At 41.1% G+C, this 21,946-nt stretch overlaps 1 protein-coding gene across 12 annotated transcripts in view; it reads right to left on the reverse strand.

Annotated features, from left to right (window-relative positions):
- KIAA0825 overlaps window positions 1-21,946 on the reverse strand; it is a 417,931-nt gene that overhangs the window by 224,984 nt on the left and 171,001 nt on the right. For all 12 annotated transcript variants that reach the window (XM_084628509.1, XM_084628508.1, XM_084628507.1 and 9 more), the window contains 4 exons: window positions 21,581-21,846; window positions 19,655-19,805; window positions 13,548-13,738; window positions 9,517-9,699 (listed from right to left, as the gene is read on the reverse strand). In XM_084628509.1, coding sequence (XP_084484635.1) covers window positions 9,517-9,699; window positions 13,548-13,738; window positions 19,655-19,805; window positions 21,581-21,846 — 791 coding nt within the window. The remainder of the gene's footprint in view (window positions 1-9,516; window positions 9,700-13,547; window positions 13,739-19,654; window positions 19,806-21,580; window positions 21,847-21,946) is intronic.

The following is a 21,946-nucleotide window of genomic DNA, read 5'->3' on the forward strand; positions in this document are numbered from 1 at the left end:
ATGTCGACTACATATAACGATGTGATAAAAGGTGTACCTTTTCCAGTCATATTCCAACATAATTTGTGAACCTGAGCAAATAAATTATTAAAAACAGGGTACTCCCATACATAAGGATATAATATGGCCCTAGGTACAATAAGACATGTACAGCAGTTTTGTTGGCATCTTTGACAATCTTACCAGTGATTGTAAAAGTGAAATATAATCTGTGAGCAATAAAGTATTATACTTGGTTATATGATGGATATAACCAAGCAAGGATTTATGTAATGTATACTTAGCCTTTGTCAGGTGATCTTGAATCACTATATCCAAATCTTTGTTCCATGCTTCTGGAGACACTTAATATTTTCATCTAATAAACTTCCAAAGGATCATGTTAAATTCTGACATGAAATTTTTTTTGTGTGAACATTAAATTTTTTTCTGTAGTGGCCAGTTAGAGATAAAAAGAGAATCTAGTAAGTAATGCTTTAATAATTCAGTGCCAATTTTTCTTTTGAGAGGTTTGTCAAATCGCCAGCAGAGACTTCCTCTGGAATGGGGAAACTCAATGTTGGCATAAATGTACTGAGTCTGGGACCTGTGCCTGCCACCCCACCTCTCTTGGCATAGGGAGTGTGCCAGAAGTATGTAATGGCCATAGCAGAGTTCTTCTCTGTTCCACCTATCCTCCACTTGTGTAGGATCTATTAAAGACCTTAAACCAGAGGTTAGATCTGCCTGCCACAGTTTTAAGTGGTGTTGGAGTTGGATCTGGACCCAACAATCAGAGAGCAATAGTACAGGAGAGAATCTGCCCTAAACTCACTCTTCGGAAGATATATACAGGATTATTTTCTTTCTCAACCATGTATTTTTGTTATACTTGACCAACCTAAGACACAACCTTAAGTAGCTTTAATTCCTGAAAATGACATTTCTTAGGATGCTATTTCCAGTGACAGCTTGGAATTCATCCAACCCAACTATTGGACAACTGGCTCAAAGACAATGTTCTGCCTTCAATAATACCCTGATTAAACTAACCTTCCATGTGTGGAAAGGTGAGAGAGGTATCAGGCTTAGATTAAGTCTGGCAACAGCATATAGTCGTGCTTAGTACAAGAGAATAGGATGCTTAATTAAATAATAATTTTATGTTACAAACTGGGGCCTTGGTAATTGTGAAAGTCATAATGTTGCCATTCTTGTATTGTCCTTAAATGTACCACCTTCAGTAAAGGAGAGCTACACCTCCTCTCTCTCAAGTTTGTTTAAGAAAATTGAACAAACTTTTGTGATGTTTTTGAAAAGAGTGATTTGTGTTGGTTTTTTTTAGGATTTTTTGTAAGAGACTAAAAATGGGTAATATTTCAAATGGATTAATAGTTGTAGAAAATAACCATTGTAATGTGATGGATATGATCTCAAAGTTTAAAAAGGAGACAATACCATTTGACTAAATGTGTTCATATTTTCTGTAGTGGTGTGGTATATTTCATTCGAAAATAAAACTTAATATTTACTAAAAGTAAACGTATTTAAAATCAGGTGGTGTCCACTCTAACTAGAAATCTCTTTTTTAGTTTTCTGGTTTTTTGTTTGTTTGGGGTTTTTTTTGTTTTTGTTTTTTAAATAACAGCTGTGGGGGCACTGATTCACACACATTGTTTTGGATCTAAACACTGCCTTTATTTTTTCTGTAGCTCGCCTGAGAAATGTGTGGTTTTCTGAGGATTGCTCAGATAAATCACCAGGTCATCTGCAAAAAGAGCTTCCTTTTTGAATTCCCAGTATATTTTTGTTATCTGATGTCTATAACTAGATTTTCAATTATAGTGTCATATAAAAGTGATTACTTTTCATTTGGTGGAATGGGAACCAGGTTAGTGTATGGGATAATCATTCTCCCTCAATTTCCCAACAATTCAACACCAATACTTTACAGATTTATTGTGTATTTCTTTGTTACTGGATTCCAATTAATTTAAAATGAAAAGCTTTATTAATTGTCCTTTTAAAATCAATATTAACATTGATTTCTGAAGGCTGTAAACTATGTCTGCAACAAGCTGATGTTCTAGTTGCCTGTGGGACAAGATGGAGGATTTAGAAGTAGGGAACCACAGCTGGAACTAAGAATTCAAAAGGTTTATATATTGTCAGAGGGTGGAATTAATATGTCTGGTCTTAGCAATTAATATTTTAGAGCACATTGGATGTTGGATATGTACTTTGTTTTCATCTTCTTTGCACAAAAACCTTGGACAAGTATTAGACCAATTGAAATGTTTCCTTCCTTAGCAAATAGGTTACAAGTGATAAGCATTTTGCAAACTACCGCAGACCATATTTCATGTCACAACAGACATTTCCCAAAAGAGCAATGCAGAGGCATTTTCTCAGAGATTTTCTGATAGAAACACAGAAGTAGTCATTTCTGAGATCCACTGTGTGTCCTGCTCTTATGAGAGTTCGATGATGTAGTCACAAAAATCCATTTAGGTTTGCAAAAATTAGTCATGTCTGTTTTTTCTATCTATTGCTTCACTTACAATTAATTTTATCCAAGTTTTTTGGAGAATGAATTAGAAACTACCTAACATATGGACATTTTCATTATACAGCCATGACAATAAGGAAAATTGATGTGAGATCAATATTCTTTTATTTCAAATTATGCATAATCTCTAATTTTGTTAATGGGAAAACTTTTTTTTTTCATCTTGTAAAATATGTACACTTCATTGACAAACACACTCAGGGAATTTAATAAACAAACTCAGCATGTTTACTTTTTATGTAATCTTGACTGTAATTAGTGGGTTAGGTTTATTGAGAGTACACTAGCTGTAGTGCAACACAATATAGAAAACTATCCAGATCTGAGATCTCATCTAGTTTTACGAATAAAGATCTAAGAATGCATGGTTCAGCAAATCACCTTCCTTAGCCTTCACAAAAATATAATTGTTTATGATCATTTGCTACATATATAATTTCAGTTTTAACATTTTTCTATAAATCTGTGACAACCAATGAAATTTGATATTTTCAACATGGCCAACACATGAAATCTGTGAGCTTTGTGATTTGCAAAGGGCCTCATTTTCATATTAGGTGACCCATCTGTGATGAAGTGAGAGTTCTATCTGTACTACTTCTGAATTTTGGATGATTTTATGAAATTGTATCATGAAATGATTGTGTCATTGAAAATGTATAAATATGTGGATCCATCACAAATTAGCAGGGTTGTGTCATGACCTGGGAGAGACAATGGTGCGTGATTGGCACTCAATGATTGTGTATTCAAAGTAAAACACCTTAGGACAATAGGTATGCTCTACCTGAGAGAAGACACTTCCTCCTTTTGTCTGAAGGGGGGGTGGGGTTTGGAAGTAATGGAAAATCACCAAAAAGGCAGAACAAAAGAAGCAGGTGACCCTAGCAGGAGTCCATAAATGGACTCACATTGGCGGGGGGAATGGATAAGGGGGGAGCCATTTTGCATGAGATTAAGACAGGGACAGGAAGTGTGGGGCAGGAAAAAGCAAGGTCCCAGATGCTAGATAAGGGCCCCACGAGGGAGAGAGACTAACTAGCATGCATCAGCCTTCATGAGGAGGGGATATATACCTTGCCTGCCTTCCTGGACCCAGATGGTCCCCCAAGGACTCACGGGGAAGGGTGAGCTAGAAAGTGAGGGACGTTGTGTTTAGGATGTTTTATATAATCTGTATTCTCTTATGCTTTATTTGTTAAGAGCATAACATTGTTATATTGTACAAAGTGTGTGTCCTTTGGGAGGAGTTCTGGGAGTGGGGAGTCTAAAGGATCAGCACTGCAATCAGAGGGGCTAAGTGTCTGGTGGCTAAGGTTCCTGCACTCAGAGTGCAGGGGTGCCAGATAGAAGGTCTGCACCCTGACAGCATGCCTAGGGACCCCAAGATTGGGGAACTTCATTCAGTCTCAAAGGGCTTGAAATACCCTGGGGATATCCCACACAGTAGTCCTTGTGACTGGCCAGGAAGGATCTGTGACACCTTTATCTCTAAACATGGAGAGTTTTTTATCTAAAGCAAATCAGTTTACTACACTGAGATTTATTACATGCCTAAAACATTGGACTTCTTTGTGATTTTGAAACACAGTATGTAAAATTCGAAATACAAGCTAGTCCTTCCCATTCCCTCTTTATTGCTCCTTTCTGTTAGACTTCTCTGATCTTTCAGATTAGTAAATCACTCTTTGTAACTCAGGATGCAAGGGAGATCTGTAAACAATAGGGATTAGCACAACGGCATACAGCAGCTAAAAGGGACAGACTACATTCTGCTTTTGAGGACACAACACTTAGAGTATGTCTACACTATGAAATTAGGTCGATACTATAGTAAGTCAATTTTTAGAAATCGATTTTATACAGTCGATTGCGTATGTCCACACTAAGCGCATTAAGTTGGCGGAGTGTGTCCTCACTACCGTAGCTAGCATCAACTTATGGAGCTTATGGACTGTGGACTTACGGACAGCTATCCCACAGTTCCCGCAGTCTCCGCCACCCATTGGAATTCTGGGTTAAGCTCCCAACGCACGATGAGCAAAAACATTGTTGCGGGTGGTTTTGGGTACATGTTGTCAGTCACCCCTCCCTCCGTGAAAACAATGGCAGACAATCATTTTGCACCTTTTTTCCATGCGGACAACATACTGCTTTCAGCAGACGGTGCAGTAGGACTGCTAACCTTTGCCATCCACCGCTTCTGCTGCAACTCTGCTCTGCTGCTAATGTCTCAATAGCGAATTTCTCCATGTTGTCTGTCATGGGCTCCCGGGTACGTGTGTTCTTCCTGGGGAAATGTGCGCGACGCTAATCGTCGTCCTCCACTGCTTCCGCTGCAACTCTGCTCGCCGGCTCTCATGAATCCACCTCCCAGTCCTCTTGTCATTCTCTATAAATATCTATTCTCGTGGCATCCATCGTCAGCCACCGCTTCCGCTGTAACTCTGCACTCCTGCACAACCTGCTCAGATCACCGTGGCAGTTATGAGCATTGTAAACAGCTCACGCATTGTCCTGAAGTATGTGCAGAACCAGAACCTGCAAGAGCAGGTGAGGAGGCAATGGCAGCACGGTTATGAGAGTGATGAGGACATGGACACAGACTTCTCTCAAAATACGGGCCCTGGCAATTTGGACATTCTGGTGGCAATGGGGCAGGCTCATGCCATGGAACACCGATTGTGGGACCAGGAAACAAGCACAGACTGGTGGGACCGCACAGTGTTGCAGGTCTGGGATGATTCCCAGTGGCTGTGAAACTTTCGCATGCATAAGGGCACTTTCATGGAACTCTGTGACTTGCTTTCCCCTGCCCTGAAGCACAAGAAGAGAGCAGCCCTCACAGTTCACGAGTGAGTGGTGATAGCCTCTGGAAGCTTGCAATGCCAGACAGCTACCAGTCAGTCGGGAATCAATTTGGAGTGGGCAAATCTATTGTGGGAGCTGCTGTGATCCAAGTAGCCAACACAAACACTGAGCTGCTGCTATCAAGGGTAGTTACTCTGGGAAATGTGCAGGTCAGAGTGGATTGCTTTGCTGCAATGGGATCCCCTAACTGTGGTGGGGCGATAGACGGAACGCATATCCCTATCTTGGAACCGGACCACCTTGGCAGCCAGTATGTAAACCGCAAGGGGTACTTTTCAATGGTGCTGCAAGAACTGGTGGATCACAAGGGACGTTTCACCGACATCAACGTGGGATGGCCGGAAAAGGTACATGACGCTTGCATCTTCAGGAACTCTGGTCTGTTTGAACAGCTGCAGGAAGGGACTTACTTCCCAGACCAGAAAATAACCGTTGGGGATGTTGAAATGCCTATAGTTTTCCTTGGGGATCCAGCCTACCCATTAATACCATGGCTCATGAAGCCATACACAGGCACCCTGGACAGTAGTCAAGAGCTGTTCAACTATAGGCTGAGCAAGTGCAGAATGGTGGTAGAATGTGCATTTGTACATTTAGAAGCACGCTGGCACAGTTTACTGACTCCGTTAGACCTCAGCGAAACCAATATTCCCATTGTTATCGCTGCTGGCTGTGTGCTCCACAATATCTGTGAGAGTAAGGGGGAAGACATTTATGGCAAGGTGGGAGGCAAATTGCCTGGCCGCTGATTATGTGCAGCCAGACACCAGGGCTGTTAGAAGAGCATAGCAGGGCGTGCTGCACACCAGAGAAGCTTTGAAAACCAGTTTCATGGCTGACAAGGCTACGGTGTGACAGGTCTGTTTGTTTCTTCTTGATGAAAACCTGCCCCCTTGGTTCACTCTACTTCCCTGTAAGCCAACTGCCCTCCCCCCTTCGATCACCACTTGCAGAGGCAATAAAGTCATTGTTGTTTCAAATTCATGCATTCTTTATTAATTCATCACACAAATAGGGGGATAACTGCCAAGGTAGCCCGGGAGGGATGGGGGAGGAAGGAAGCACCGGGTGGGGTGGTGGATGAGGGGAGGAGGGAAGGGCAAGGGCACACTGCACTTTAAAACTTATTGAATGCTGTCCCTCTTGTCCTCGCATTCATTTTCTGCTTTCCTGGACTCTGCCATTGTTTGCCTCCACGCATTCTGCTGAGCTCTTTCAGTGCAGGAGGACTGCATGAACTCAGAGAACATTTCATCGTGAGTGCGTTTTTTTCACCTTCTTATCTGCACTAGCCTCTGGGACGGAGATGGTTGGGGGGAGTGTTGAAACATTTGCAGCTGCAAGAGGAAGTATTTAAAAAGACACATTTTAGAGGACAATGGGTAGACTCCTTCATGGTGAACCAAACTGTTAACATTACATAGCACATGTGCTTTCGGTACAAGGTCGTATTTTGCCTCTTATATTGAGGCCCTGCCAGTGTGGCACATGCAGGGCCGGGCAACAGAATTTGGCTTGCGGGCAACCATGGTAAGCCACAGTCTCTCGGCTTCTTCAACCTTCATAACATGTGGGAATGGTTTCAAACAGCAGCACCCTCCTTTCCCATACCAAGCACCCGTTGGGTTGGCCATTTCAAAGGAGGGGCTGCGGTTTTTGGGTTAATGTGCAGCACAATCCCAAATAACCCCCCCCCCAATTCTCTGGGATGATCACTTCACCCTCCCCACCCACCGCATGACTAGTATCAGGGAAAATCCCTGCCAGCCAAACATGAACAGCTCAACATAAATCCCCTCCCCCGCCAACGCCTGGCTAAAAGCAGGGATGATTTCTTTTCAGCCACAGGCAAACAGCCCAGCAGGAATGGCCACCTCTGAATGTCCCCTTAATAATGTCCCTGGAGGATTTCCGCTCCACCCCCAGACACGTTAACAGACTTTTCCAGTAGCTGTACTGGCCGCAAATGCATCCCAAGTCTTCAGGGCAAATTAATCATTAAACATGCTTGCTTTTAAACCATGTATTATATTTACAAAGGTACACTCACCAGAGGTGCCTTCTCCGACTTCATGGTCCGGGAGCTGCCTTGGGAGGGCTGGGAGGATATTGGCTCCAGGGTGATAAACAGTTCCTGGCTGTTGGGGAGAATGGTTTCTCCGCTTGCCTGTTGTGCGCTATCCTCCTCCTCCTCTTCCTCATCCCCAAAATCCTGATCCCTGTTGTGTGAGACTCCCCCCTTGCAGGTGTTGACGGACAGGGGTGGCGTAGTGGTAGGGGCACCCTGTAGAACTGCATGCAGCTTATCATAGAAGCAGCATGTCTGGGGCTCTGACCTGGAGCGGCCGTTTGCCTCTCTGCTTCTTTGGTAGGCTTGCCTGAGCTCCTTAATTTTCAAGTGGCACTGCTGCGGGTCCCTGTTATAGCCTCTGTTCATCATGCCCTTGGAGATTTTTTCAAATATATTGGTATTTTGTCTTTTGGAAAGGAGTTCTGATAGCATGGATTCGTCTCCCCATACAGTGATCAGATCCAGTACCTCCCGTTCAGTCCATGCTGGAACTCTTTTGCGATTCTGGGACTGCATGGTCACCTGTGCTGAAGAGCTCTGCATGGTCACCTGTGCTGAAGAGCTTGCCATGCTAGCCAAACAGGAAATGAAATTCAAAAGTTCCCGGGGCTTTTCCTGTCTACCTGGCCAGTGCATCTGAGTTGAAGGTGCTCTCCAGAGCGATCACAATGGATCACTCTGGGATAGCTCCTGGAGGCCAATACCGTCGAATTGTGTCCACACTACCCCAAATTCGACCCAGCGATGTTGATTTCAGCACTAATCCTCTCGTTGGGGAGGAGTACAGAAATTGATTTTGAGAGCCCTTTAAGTCGACAAAAATGGTTTCGTCGTGTGGACGGGTGCAGGGTTAAATTGATCTAACTCTGCTAAATTCGACCTAAACTCGTAGTGTAGACCAGGGCTAAGATGTTACAACAACCTCACAAGTGATAAAAGAACCACTCTAGTTAGAAGACCCGACATACACAGACAGAGATCAGGACTCCCTCCTCCTATTTTTTCCCATAGTTGTCTCCTGATGTAATAAAATGAAGACAGGTCTCACAGGCTTTCAGCTATTTTTTTTCTTCATAATTTGGGGTCTCACTTTAATATCTGGCTCTTACACAAAACAATCTGGATGAAATCCTGGCCCCACTGAAGGCAATGGGATAACTCACATGTAACATCAGTGTAGGCCAAGTCCTGTTTTGGTTGCAATTGTGACTTCTAAAAAATATATTCTCCTGAGATTAAGCTTTGCATACACTAGTTCTTTACAAATATATTTGAGACTTACTGAAGCACACCAAGAAAAGGAGTACTTGTGGCACCTTAGAGACTAACCAATTTATTTGAGCATGAGCTTTCGTGAGCTACAGCTCACTTCATCGGCTTCCTATGTGTCAAGTAATCAGAGAATTAGTTCAGTGAATTATTTCAAGAAGTCCAGTAATTCCAGAAGTATGGGGAAAATATTTCTAAGAGTGGAGGACTCTTAGCAGACAAAGACTTGAGAAGATACAATGGCTGGAAGCTGAAGTTAGAAAAATTCTGTTTGGAAATAAGGTGCAAGTTTGTAACAGTGAGAGTGACTAACTTGCAAGGAATACAGTGGATTCTTCATCACTGAAGCCTTTAAATCAAGAAAAGATATGTTTTTAAAAAGATATTCTCTAGCTCAACAAGAAATTTGCACTTAATGCAGGAATCACTGAGTCACATTCTGTTGTCAAACTGGACAATACGTTCTAGCTTTTATGAATCTATGGAAAAGAATGATGTCCAGGGGCTTGATTCAAATCCCGTTGATGGAAAGAAATCTCATTGACTTCAATGGTCTTAGAATAAGGCCTATACAGACCTAATTCAAGACACCAATCAAGGATCTAGAGCAGTGGTTCTCAAACTGTGTCCGGAGTTTGGGTTCCATTTACATTTTAACCAATAAATTGTCTCATTGACCATCTACCCTTCTAGTTGCAAGTTAAATAAGTGATATGGTTAATTTTACCTTGTATTAAAACATTGCCCTCATACTTACTCATACAGATTCTTCAAAGGTGCGGTTAAAATGGCAAGTGCAGAGAATAGATTGTTGCAGTGGTTGTGTATTTTATAGATCTTGGCATCTTTGTCTTTATGTGGATTCAAAAGTTCCTGCACTGAGCAGCAAGCTGACCACAGCATATTTTCAGTAGATATTAAAATCGCTGTGATATCAATTCTGTTGGGAAGAAAGGGTGAAAATGTCAGCCATGGAAGTAGTCTGATGGTGAAATCTCATCTGAGTTATCAATGCACTTTCCTACAATACAGAAAATACAAACTCCTTATTTGAAATGGCTGGAATTGTTAAATGACCTACAAGCTCTCTGTAAGTAATACACACTACAAACTAATACATAATCAATCAATTTCTGGTCAGAAAAAAACATTTTATTCGGTTCTCTTAATAAACAATAGTTGACACAGCATGTGAAGATAGAGCCATATCTCTGGCTCTTCAGTCCTTGCTCCTGCTACCCCCCAGCATCTTCCCTATTAACATCCAGCCCTCTGCCCCCTACCCCAGAACCCCCTTCTCACTGCCAGAGTCACCAGTTACCTGCTACTCCTCCCTTGTCACTTTCTAGCCCCCTAAACTCCTCACTGTCACTTTCCAGTCTCTTTCTGACACTGCCCCGCCCTCTCTCCCCAGTATAAACACCCTATTACCAATTTCTTTACATTGTACAGGAAGCAGATATTCTGCAGGTCTGATATGACCAACCTCTGCCACCAGATGCTATATAATAACTGCAAAACAATTTCTGTCACAAGTAAGACAATGCTGCTGCAGGAGACATGTAGCAAAGGAAGGAGGTAGACAAGTGTGGGAAGCAAGGCCTGTAGGGAATTCAAAGAAGCAGAACCTTGTGTACCTTCCCCACCAACCTACAGGGAATAGGAGGAAAGGTGTGGGACTCAGTAGTTTCCCAGCCCTAATTTCCTTTCTCATATGGGTGGGCACTGTACTAACTCTGACTCCAGCAGGCAGAGAAAATGCAGCTCGGCCACAGAACTGGTGGTAATAGAACAGCACACAGTCACACACACTAGCCAGCAGGAGACTGTCAAATCATGGCTCTTCCCTCCTGCTTGTGTGAATTGTAAAAGGGAAAAACGTTGGGTTTAAATTTTACTGGAGAATAGCAACTTAGTTTAAATAATATTACAAGATGGAATTGCAGTGCACGCACTGCATTCAAGTCCAACTGGAAAGACTGACTAGCAGACGGTGAACTGATTTTCAGTCTGTGAACCTTTATAGGTTCCCAACTGACTGAGGCAAGGTGATAGGACAGAGAACAGTTTTCAACTAGGAACCAGCTAGACAATGCCTGGCACAAGGCCACAGAACCTTGACCTAATTAAAAAAAATAAAATTCAATATAAAATAATAGATATGCTGAAGTAAGAATGTAGTCAAACAAATGCATAACACAAAGGGCAAGATTTTCAAAGATACTAAGGCACCTAGGGATGCAGAAAGGCACCTAGTGGAATTTCCATAAAGCCTAACTCCCAGTCCTACTAAGTTCCTATCTGAATCTTTAGGCATCTAAATACCTTTGAAAATCTGGCCCAAAGTTCACAAAAAACTCTCTATCTTAGTCTCATGGGTTTATAATGTCGCTAGAAGTTCCCAGTTAAAATACAGCCTTATAAAGCACACTTATGCAATACGTCATAGTATGAATATATAGAATCATAAACTTTAAGGTCAAAAGGGACCATTATGATCGTCTAGTCTGACCTCCTGCACAACGCAGGCCACAGAATCTCACCCACCCTCTCCTGTAACAAGCCCCTGACCTACGTCTGAGCTACTGAAGTCCTCAAATCATGGTTTAAAGACTTCAAGGTGCAGAGAATCCTCCAGCAGGTAACGAACTATATTCAAAGAAAAATATGTTTTTTATTGTATGACTGGATAATTCACTTAGAGACAAAGCCAAGAATTACCATTTTAATGAATGGAATAGAAGTTTATAAATGGAATGCCCTGTTTATTAAAGTAAACAAAAAGTTTCTTCTTGTCCAGTAACTTAAATCAGCTTCATGCAAAGCTGAAAAATACCAGATGCATCAGGCACTGTAGCAGGACTTTTATATCCTGCAAATTATAGGAAATTTTGCAAGAAAATTATCAGGAAAAGTGTTTTCATGTCAGGAGATACAGTAACTATCGTATTCTGTGTTGGCTAAACCCACAAGATGTAGTACCTGATATTAGGGGCTTCTTTTTTGCCCTTCCTCCCCCTACGCCACCCACAGTTCTTGTCATGCAGACAGAAAGCAGAAGACCGAAAGTCAGAAGTGCAGGCAATGCAATGTTTATTGGGGTTAGTTTCCAGCAAGTATATTTCAAGCAAATATATCCATAGCTCTGATGCCGCAGAGCCTTTACCCGTGTCCCCGTTTCCTATTCCCACCTCTTCCTTCTTACCAGGCCCAAATATACCTGTAGTGAACGCCCCTGATCCGACGCTTTACAATTTATGGTCATGTTCCATTTTGGAGGGTCATGAGTCTGGGGTCTGGATGCCACCTCTTTTGTATCCCATGGAAAGGGTAAGGAATGTGTTCTGGCCAAGGCCAGGCCTTTCTTTGACCTTTTGTGTTTCTTATGACCCCCACTCCCACAATCCCATTGCCCCTCCTAAATGGTTGCTTGACCTTGGCTTGAGAGAGGAGCCAGGCAGCCTTCCAGTATATGCTTATATGTTAAACTCCCATAATACCCAGTAACACATTTAACTTTATCCCTTATCTTTTCTCATTATACTAACAAAACCCATCTGGCTGGGCAGAAGCAACACACAGTGTCTTTGTTCTTTGTTCACACATATTAAAAAGGATATAAGAGTATCAAAAAGCAAACCTAAAATTCTATCTCAAGCTAACAAACAGGCCTATATACTAACACTTGAGCATGCAGAAATACTGTCTAGGAGTATATGCTAATTATATTTAAGAATATAAAGTGACCTTATCACAGAGAATTTAGTACAGGATTAAAGCATAAACAAGAGCTAGGAAATCTGTGGTTTATTCCCAGCTCTTACATAGACTGTGAAACCTTGAACAAGTCACTTCGCCCCTCTGTGCCTCAGTCTCCCCATCTGTAATGTGGGTTTACAATACTTCTCTAACTCACATGGATGTTGTAAGACTTAATTCACTGATGTTTGCAAAGTACTTTATGAAATTCCTGGATGACAGACACTTTAGAAATCTTCAGTATCATGAGCAAATTTTACATCTCAATCTCTGTTGCACATCTACATTTACAGCCTTCAGCAGGAGTTATGTGAGTATATTGTCCCAGGTGGATTCAATGTCCATGCAGATGATTGATTCTCTTGAGATTAATTTAAATCTCATGGCCACCATGATCACCATGGACCCTGACATGTTTCAGTAAAGGACAGGGCAAGAGAAGCAGTTCACTTTACTGATTGCTGTAACCAAACAGGAGAAGGGAAAGGAAGGAATAAGGTATTAGGACAAGTTTGCCGCAAGAGCTGCCTGCCCTTTTATTGCTTCTTGACAAAGCCCTTGCTCCAGCAAAGTTTAGGAACCTCATAGGACAGTCTTCAGCTGGAGCACTTGCCTGTCCTGGAGCTGCCAGAAGAGCAGGGCTTTTAATTCATGGTTCAATCCCTTGACCCTCACCCAAAGCTACTCCTGCTGTCTGCATTTCTTTTTGTCTGCTCAGCCACTGCTTGGACCCTTTTACATCAAGCCTCATGCACTCTGGCCATTTATGTGGCAGTTTTACAAAAGAGGGAGTTATGCAATCCCAATCATATACTGCATGATCACATTACATGGAGCCTAGCATATACTTAAATATCCCAGATGCATTTTATTAAAATAATCCTCATAGGAATTATATAAATTTATGAATTTATTTTTATATTCACGTATTTTTAAATTCAGGTGAATTACAACAAAACAACACATCATATCCTGAAAACACATGCATTTTATTCACAAAAAAACACCTGTTAATCAAAAATGCATTACCTTATCTGTGGAGTTCTCTTGTAACTGGGATGGGCCTGAGAATATCTGCAGGCTAGCACAGCCAAAGATTTCTCCAGCACTTCTTTTAGAATCTCCTGGGCTAACTTGGGGGGTAGAATAGTCCACAGATCATGTTGGAGAGCACAGCAGAAATAATGCCACATCTGGACAGAGAATGAGCATCTTTCCCCCTGGCAAAACCACAACACATTAAACAATAGAAACACATCTTCCAAAATGTCAGCTTGGTTCCTGTGAATCTAATTAGTTCAGGCTGAGAGGAAATAGCTGAAGAGTTTGAGACAGTAAATGACCAAAAAAGATTCTTGACAAGATGTAAAACATCTTTATTGACAAAGAAACACATGTTTCATTTCAGTTACTAAACCAATACTCTACCACAAAGCCAAACCACAAACATTTGACCTACTATATCCTTAATTAGCCTACTTCTGACCTATTGTTTTAATTTTACTTTAAAACTACATACAGTATTTTGCAATCACTAAACTAACCAGATTAGTTTAATATATTGGCTACCTGTTCTTAAACAAGAACCAAAGTATTTAAATTACTTAAGTATGTCTATTTCCATAGATATCCATAATAACCACTGTCAGATTTTTTATGTCATTTCCTGGTTTTCTTACATAAAATAAACTTCAACTATTATGCATTGAGTATACTGAAAAAAAATCATAAAAGAGTAGAACTTTACCCATGGAGATCTTTGCGTAGAATGCTTCCTAGACAAGTACTAGCTCAAATTGTTCATACATTGTTTATAACTGTGTGTTTTGATACCTTATGGTCTCCTAATTATGAGATTCACTATTGTATATTTCTTCCAGGAGAAGGTGATCAAATGTGCAAATATTTCTACACAGTGGACCACAAGCTAAATATGAGTCAACAGGGTAACACTGTTGCAAAAAAAGCGAACATCATTCTGGGATGTATTAGCAGGAGTGTTGTAAGCAAGACACATGAAGTAACTCTTCCACTCTACTCCACGCTGATTATGCCTCAACTGGAGTATTGTGTCCAGTTCTGAGTACCACATTTCAGGAAAGGTGTGGACAAACTGGAGAAAGTCCAGAGAAGAGCAACAAAAATTAATAAAGGTCTAGAAAACATGACCTATGGGGGAAGATTGAAAAAACTGTGTTTGTTTTGTCTGGAAAAGAGAAGACTGAGAGGGGACATGATAACAGCTTTTAAGTACATAATAGGTTGTTACAAGGAAGAGGAAGAAAAATTGTTCTTCTTAACCTCTAAGGATAGGACAAGAAGCAATGGTCTTAAATTTCAGCATGGGAGGTTTAGGTTGGACATTAGGAAAAAATTCCTAACTGTCAGGGTGGTTAAGTACTGGAATAAATTGCCTTGGAAGGTTGTGGAATCTCCATCATAGGAGATTTTTAAGAGCAGGTTAGACAAACACCTGTCAGGGATGGTCTAGATAATACCTAGTCCTGCCATGAGTGCAGGGGACTGAACTAGATGACCTCTTGAGGTCCCTTCCAGTTTCTATGAAATATTCTCTTTATTTCTACAACTATAACTCTTGCATTCACAGAATAAGCACATTAAGCACAATAATTAGCTTCCATTCCTAATGGAGACTAATACCTTTTTGATAAGTTTTTAGGTCTTCTAGCATCAAATTAAAATCAGTCTCACAATAAGAAATAAGACTTTCTAAATGAATTTTCTATGTGGTACAGCATTTATAATGTTTTATTAAGTATTTGAATGCCTGAGAGTCTTGTTAATTCTCTGGGAGCCTACAAACTCTTATCTGAACATAAGTTTATACTATTATACCTACTATTATATAACATTGTTGTTCACTATATAGAATCTTAAAGTGCTAAATTTAATAATGTATCTTTTCTAACATTGTGCCTCTAAAACAGAAGTAATAGTGTTTTGATTAAAGATTTATATGAGATCCATTCCCTTTTGCTGACCTGTTTTTCTGTTTGTTGTCATTTCTAAAGTATTCTACTGGTAAACATCTGCTATTTTTGAAGACTTTGTACAATGTAAACAGATGTGAGCTTTTATTTAGATTATATATCAGGAAACAAGCAGCTGGGTTTTATTACATAAGCCACTCAATATTATCTTTGAACAGACAATTCTTTATTCTTTGACTATTAGAAAACATAAGTTCCTAAAATTGCAGCAGATGTCTGCTACACTAAAAGCTTGATTCTAAAATGTAATGTGGAGAGCTGGCCTGGTGATACAGCGGGTTTTCAATGTACTCCGTCAGTAAGATGCTGCACCCTAAGAGGTTCACACCCTGACATTTTAGAATGTAAATGCTTTATGGTAAAAATGTACTTAGGGTTCCATTCAGATCTCACATACATAGGCACATATTGATCCATACCTTGTAAAATTATTACTGAACTTTTACAAGCTATATGTCCATATGAATAGAATAGAGCTCTTAGCCTACAGTTAAGATGGGACTGTCTGCTTTTCTTTTGATCATACCCGCCACTGTTTTAAAAATCAGTTGAATTAGCAGAGAGGTATAAGGAGAGTGTGTGAAGAGAGAATGAAGTTAGGTGTCCCGATGCAAAAACATTTGTAAATTGAGCTATTTTTACCTTCACTGCATAGAAAAGCAATATCACTTTATTTTAAAGAGTATAAATAGCCACGGACTCCCAAGTTTAGTTGGGGTCTGTCATAAATATAAAGGGAAGGGTAAACCCCTTTGAAATCCCTCCTGGCCAGGGGAAAGCTCCTCTCACCTGTAAAGGGTTAAGAAGCTAAAGGTAACCTCGCTGGCACCTGACCAAAATGACCAATGAGGAGACAAGATACTTTCAAAAGCTGGGAGGAGGGAGAGAAACAAAGGGTCTGGGTCTGTCTGTAGTCGTCTTGGCCGGGGACAGAACAGGAATGGAGTCTTAGAACTTTTAGTAAGTAATCTAGCTAGGTATGTGTTAGATTATGATTTCTTTAAATGGCTGAGAAAAGAATTGTGCTGAATAGAATAACTATTTCTGTCTGTGTATCTTTTTTGTAACTTAAGGTTTTGCCTAGAGGGGTTCTCTATGTTTTTGAATCTAATTACCCTGTAAGATATCTACCATCCTGATTTTACAGGGGGGATTTCTTTATTTCTATTTACTTCTATTTTTTATTAAAAGTCTTCTTGTAAAACACTGAATGCTTTTTCATTGTTTTCAGATCCAAGGGTTTGGGTCTGTGGTCACCTATGCAAATTGGTGAGGCTTTTTACCAAACCTTGTCCAGGAAGTGGGGTGCAAGGTTTTGGGAAGTATTTTGGGGGGAAGGACGCGTCCAAACAGCTCTTCCCCAGTAACCAGTATTAGTTTGGTGGTGGTAGCGGCCAGTCCAAGGATAACGGGGGTAATATTTTGTACCTTGGGGAAGTTTTGACCTAAGCTGGTAAAGATAAGCTTAGGAGGTTTTTCATGCAGGTCCCCACATCTGTACCCTAGAGTTCAGAGTTGGGGAGGAACCGTGACAGGGTCTTTGGAGGTTACCATTGTAAAAATAATAATAAGTCTATAGAAAATGTCACTCCATGTAATCACAGTGCGCCACATTCTGACGACGTTACTCATGTTGAGAATGCCTTTATCTGCATATAGTCCCATTTTCTTTTGTGGTGTGCAGTTTATTATTTTGAAAAAGAGGAGCCAGCCAGTTCTGCTTGTCAGCACGTGGTGGGTGGGGTCGGCAGTGGGAAAAGAGGCGGGGCAAAGCCTCACTCCTCCTGCCACAATTTGAATGACATGCATCCCTTAGAATAGGAAGGGAATAGCCCCTGGGATATCCAATGTGTTCTACCTGGCCCTTACACAGGCTGCATAACAGTGGGGAGGGGGAAGGTTCCTTCCTTATACACTCCCCTTCTGATGCATACAGGGCTGGCTCTAGGCACCAGCAAAACAAGGAGGTGCCAGCCATGGCACCCCTAGAAATGTGCCCCCACCACCCCAGCTCACCTTTGCTCTGCCTCTGCCTGCTCACCTGAGTGCGTCACCACCGTTCTGCTTCTCCCCATCCCTCCCAGGCTTGCCGCGCCTGGGCGGGAGGCAGGGAGGAGAAGCCAAGCAGCAGCACACTCAGGGGAGGTGGCAGTGGTGGAGCAGAAGTGAGCTGGGGCGGGGATCGGTTCCTCTACCCCCTCCCCGCTCTTACTTCCTGCGCTCCACCCCCACCCTCGCTCATCTCCGCTCCGCCTGCGCCCCTGAACGCGCTGCCTCTCCCTCGCCTGAGAAGGAGGGGGGAAAAGCAGAGCAGCAGCATATTCAGGGGAGCAGGCGGAGCGGAGGTGAGCTAGGGCAGGGGGGTTGTTGGGGGGGGGGGGGAGCCGCAGGAAGCAATGGGGGAGGGAAATGTAGCACGCCCAGGGGAGGAGGTGGGGCTGGGGATTTGGGGAAGGGGTTGGGAAAGGGCGGAGTTGGGGCAGAGCTGGGGGGAGGGCACAAAAAAAAAGCGAGGGCGGCCAAAAAATTTTTTGCTTTGGGTGGCAAAAATCCTAGAGCCAGCCCTGGATGCATACATCCATAAAGCAGAGATACACTCTGTCCCTTAGTTTGGTGGGAGAGAGTGGTTCTGCTCTTTGTGAATTTTAACTGAGGACTTACAAAGAGTGCCAGATAAATTGTCCTGAAGATTGAAGCAATACAAGCTTCCTTCAACTACCTTCCTATGTGCCTCAATCCTGACCAGAGGAGCGAGGATTATTCAGTCAGTCCTTGCTGTCTTTGCTGAGACTGCTAACAATTTTTGTCAATTATGATGGTAGTTTTTATGAAGTGGACAACTGTTTCCTAGTTGCTGGAATGAGGCCACCAAAAACTGGTCACAGTCATGTGATAAGTTGAGACTGTTACCAGTGCAGACCAGATCCCAATCAGTGACCAAGAAGTACTGGGCTCCATACTACTGCCAACTTCCTGAACCATCCAGACCATATTTAAGAAAAATAAAATCGGTTTCTTTATTACTTCTGCTCTGAGATACAGAGACCCTTTAATAGCACCAGCCACGGAAAGTAACATTTAATCAGTTGGACTCTCCAGATCCTCACCATCGAAAGAGAAGGTATAACACAATGGCTCTTCCTAACAGTTTCCAGAATGTAAGTATCAGATACAAAGGAGATTCTGCTCCATTGCAGGAGGCCTGGGAGACAGTAGAGTCATACGCAGAAGCCTAGTTCTCATATATGGCAATTGTAACAAGCAAGGACAGGACCATGGTTACTGTAGATCCCAATTATTATTGATAATGAAATTACAAATGTTTTACATGACCCAGAAATCACATTCAAGGGATTTTAAGCAATATGTAGTCTATAATCAATGGAATAGTTCACTGGAAGTGGGAAAGAATCAATATATTCAACTGTATGTTTTATTAATTGGCCCCTAATTTTCTTGCACTGAAATAATTAAACTAGAGTTTAAGAGTAGACTTGGGATTCCAAAATTCAGACAATATCACAAATGCAGGTTAGAAACATATGGCTGGATTCTGTGGACAGGGATACTGGTCACTTGTGCTATCTGAGCCACTTACCAAACCCACAGTAGGGGAGCAAAATGAGAAAGAATGACAAAGGAGAAATATATTAAATAAGAAAAATACTTATCATATGCACATGTATTGGCAGGGAAAGAAAAAAAATCAATTCTTACAATCATCATAGGGAGTATTTCTGTGAGAAAAGATTTACATTATTCTGGTATAGTTATTTCTTTGAGTCTTATACTGTATAGGCGTCAATATATTAATCTTCTCTCCTTTCCCCATACAGGTAAACTATCTATTTTCAGCCAATCCTAAGGAACAGTATTTTACTAGGCAAATGGCATGAGAACCCTTATTTAATTAACTGACTGATTAATCTTCAGTCTTTTAACTATATTTTACTAGATCATTGCTAAGAAGATATTTACATACAGTAACAGAGCTATTTTAAAAACATATCCCAACAGCCTCTGTGCACAAGTAGAACAGATCTTATGTTTCTAATTAGTCAGAGAGCAGATAAGCAGTAAAACACATTTATGTAAAAGGAGGGGATAGTAAACTTAACCTCACACCTCATAAAAAGCTTTGTAGTCATCCCAGTGGTGGCTCTCAGCATCCTGTAAAATACTTGTAGCACAAACTCTGACGCAGTAGTTGGTAACTTGAAACTGGAGAACGTTGATGAATTCCTGATATCCCTGGACAGGCACTAGGAACAGGGGCCTGTTCAGAGGGAATGATCAAAGAGGCAAAGATTTAAGGCCTGTGCAGTAGGAGGTAACAATCCACAGTACTACAAATGGTTTGGATTATTACTTATCAATCATTCATTTCCTCTTGGGCCTGAAGTCAGAGCCCACGTTCACTTTCAAAAAATCTGGTCTTTGTTTTGCAAACTCTTTGAAAATGTACATCTGCTGTTCTACAAATACGTATTTCTGCTTCAGACAAACTGCATTATCAATACATCATTCAGAAGTGAAAGTATTCTTCCCTATTATTACAAATCAGAATATTATTTTGTCATTCAATTGTCAATGTTGTTGGAAGACACTATGCACTTTTCAGCAGTAACTTTTATAAAGCTAGCATATAAACATGAGTCCCCTAGACTTACTCTTTTTAGTAAAATAAAAAGTGTAACTCCGCAGATGTGAATGATCATAAACAGTTTTGAAATGCACACAAATAGAATGATTTGGGCAATATTTGGGAGTAGATTCTGTCATGCACCAAGATACACTCATTGCAAGAGAGGGGAAAGCGTTAGGGATCCCATAATGGTTCTCTGATTCTGATGCTGCCCTGGCCCCAACCCTAAACTGCACTAAGTTACAACAACTGAGTATGGTCCCGCAGTGCTCTGCTTACACCTGCCCGAGGGGAGCTCAGTGCCATGCTCAACATGCTCCCATGGAAGGATGTGTGGAGGGGAGACTGGCCTGGGAACCAGTTCCACCGTTCTACACCAGTACATCAATTCTCTTTTTCACCACAGGAATCCTCAACTGGTCAGTAGCTCCAGCTTATATCCCCTTTGCCCCATTCAGGCAGAGCAACAGGGAGATAATAGGAGCTGAGAATCGAGGCTCTGTTTTTAAATTCAGATGTGAATCATAGCATACAAGATATTTTTAATTAGAAATCAAAATCATAATATTTTACTAGAGATGGTCAAAACTGGAACCTTAAATCCAAACCCCTTTAAGTTTCTGCTTGGGTATGCATTCAGATTTGAACTAGCACCTTATTTTGACTCTAGGTCATACTCAAATCCACAAGGAGCTCAGTTCCAATTCAGACATGACCAGAATCACACAGGATGAGCAGATCAAGAGATTCCTACTGTTCTGAGCCAAAATCTCCTAAGAACCACATACATAGTTTCAGGGCCATCAGGTCCAAGCATTAGCTCTGATTCAACCTCTAACCTGAACCCTTACCCAATCCTACTCTGGATCCCAACACCCCTTCTTTGACCTATCTCTAATTTTATTTAGCATCCATCTAAGACTTATTAATAATTACCCTCTTGTAAAAGTTTATTGGATACATATGCTCATGGTGCTTAACACAATCTTCATGACACCAACGTGCAAGAGGAACATATCTTCATGTTGTCAAACATTAAATTTTTTAACATTGTTTTTATGAAAATTAAGCTGTTGCTGCAGACAAAAATGAAATGGAAGTCCTCCATTCATCCATACCATAATATAGTGTAGACTGTATAGGAGTATTTGCTCAAGGTTAAGAAGTAAAGAATTTGCATTGCCTTGCCAATTCAGACCTTGAAGGTAAAAATCCATGTTTGTAATAACTATTTCAAGTTCTCAATATGTCTGATCTTTCCTAAAAAACAGTGCAAATAGTACTTTAAGTATAGGAAATATTTTGGGTATATTTACAAGTATTATAGATGATACATTATACCACTAAAATGGAATCAAAGTTCCATATCATCTATATTTGAATTAAAACATATTTAAAGGACTCACTTCTTGCTGGTCTCTCTCATTAAATTATCATACATCATAAAATGCTGAAAGACATGTACTGCTGTGGAGAGAACAGCATACAAGTTTTGCAGTGGAGCCTTGAAGGGAACTTCTTTGCTTCTCTCCTCCAACCTTTCCAGGACAGCTGTTGCTACTTTGCAGCAGGCCTCTACAAAGTTTGCTCTAATTTCCTGAAGAGAATCATCTCTGCATGCCAGAGCCAGTGGAAGCACTGTGTCAAGTTCTTCCATGATGTCAGAACAAAACTAGGGAGAAATAAATGTGGCATCAAGTTATTTGTACTCTGACAGCTCAGTAATTTATGTATGCCAGGGCCAAATTCTTGAATAATGAAATTGGCACAAC

Source organism: Lepidochelys olivacea (assembly GCF_965140295.1).
Source record: "Lepidochelys olivacea isolate rLepOli2 genome assembly, chromosome: 5".
In the NCBI taxonomy this organism is placed as follows: Eukaryota; Metazoa; Chordata; order Testudines; family Cheloniidae; genus Lepidochelys; species Lepidochelys olivacea.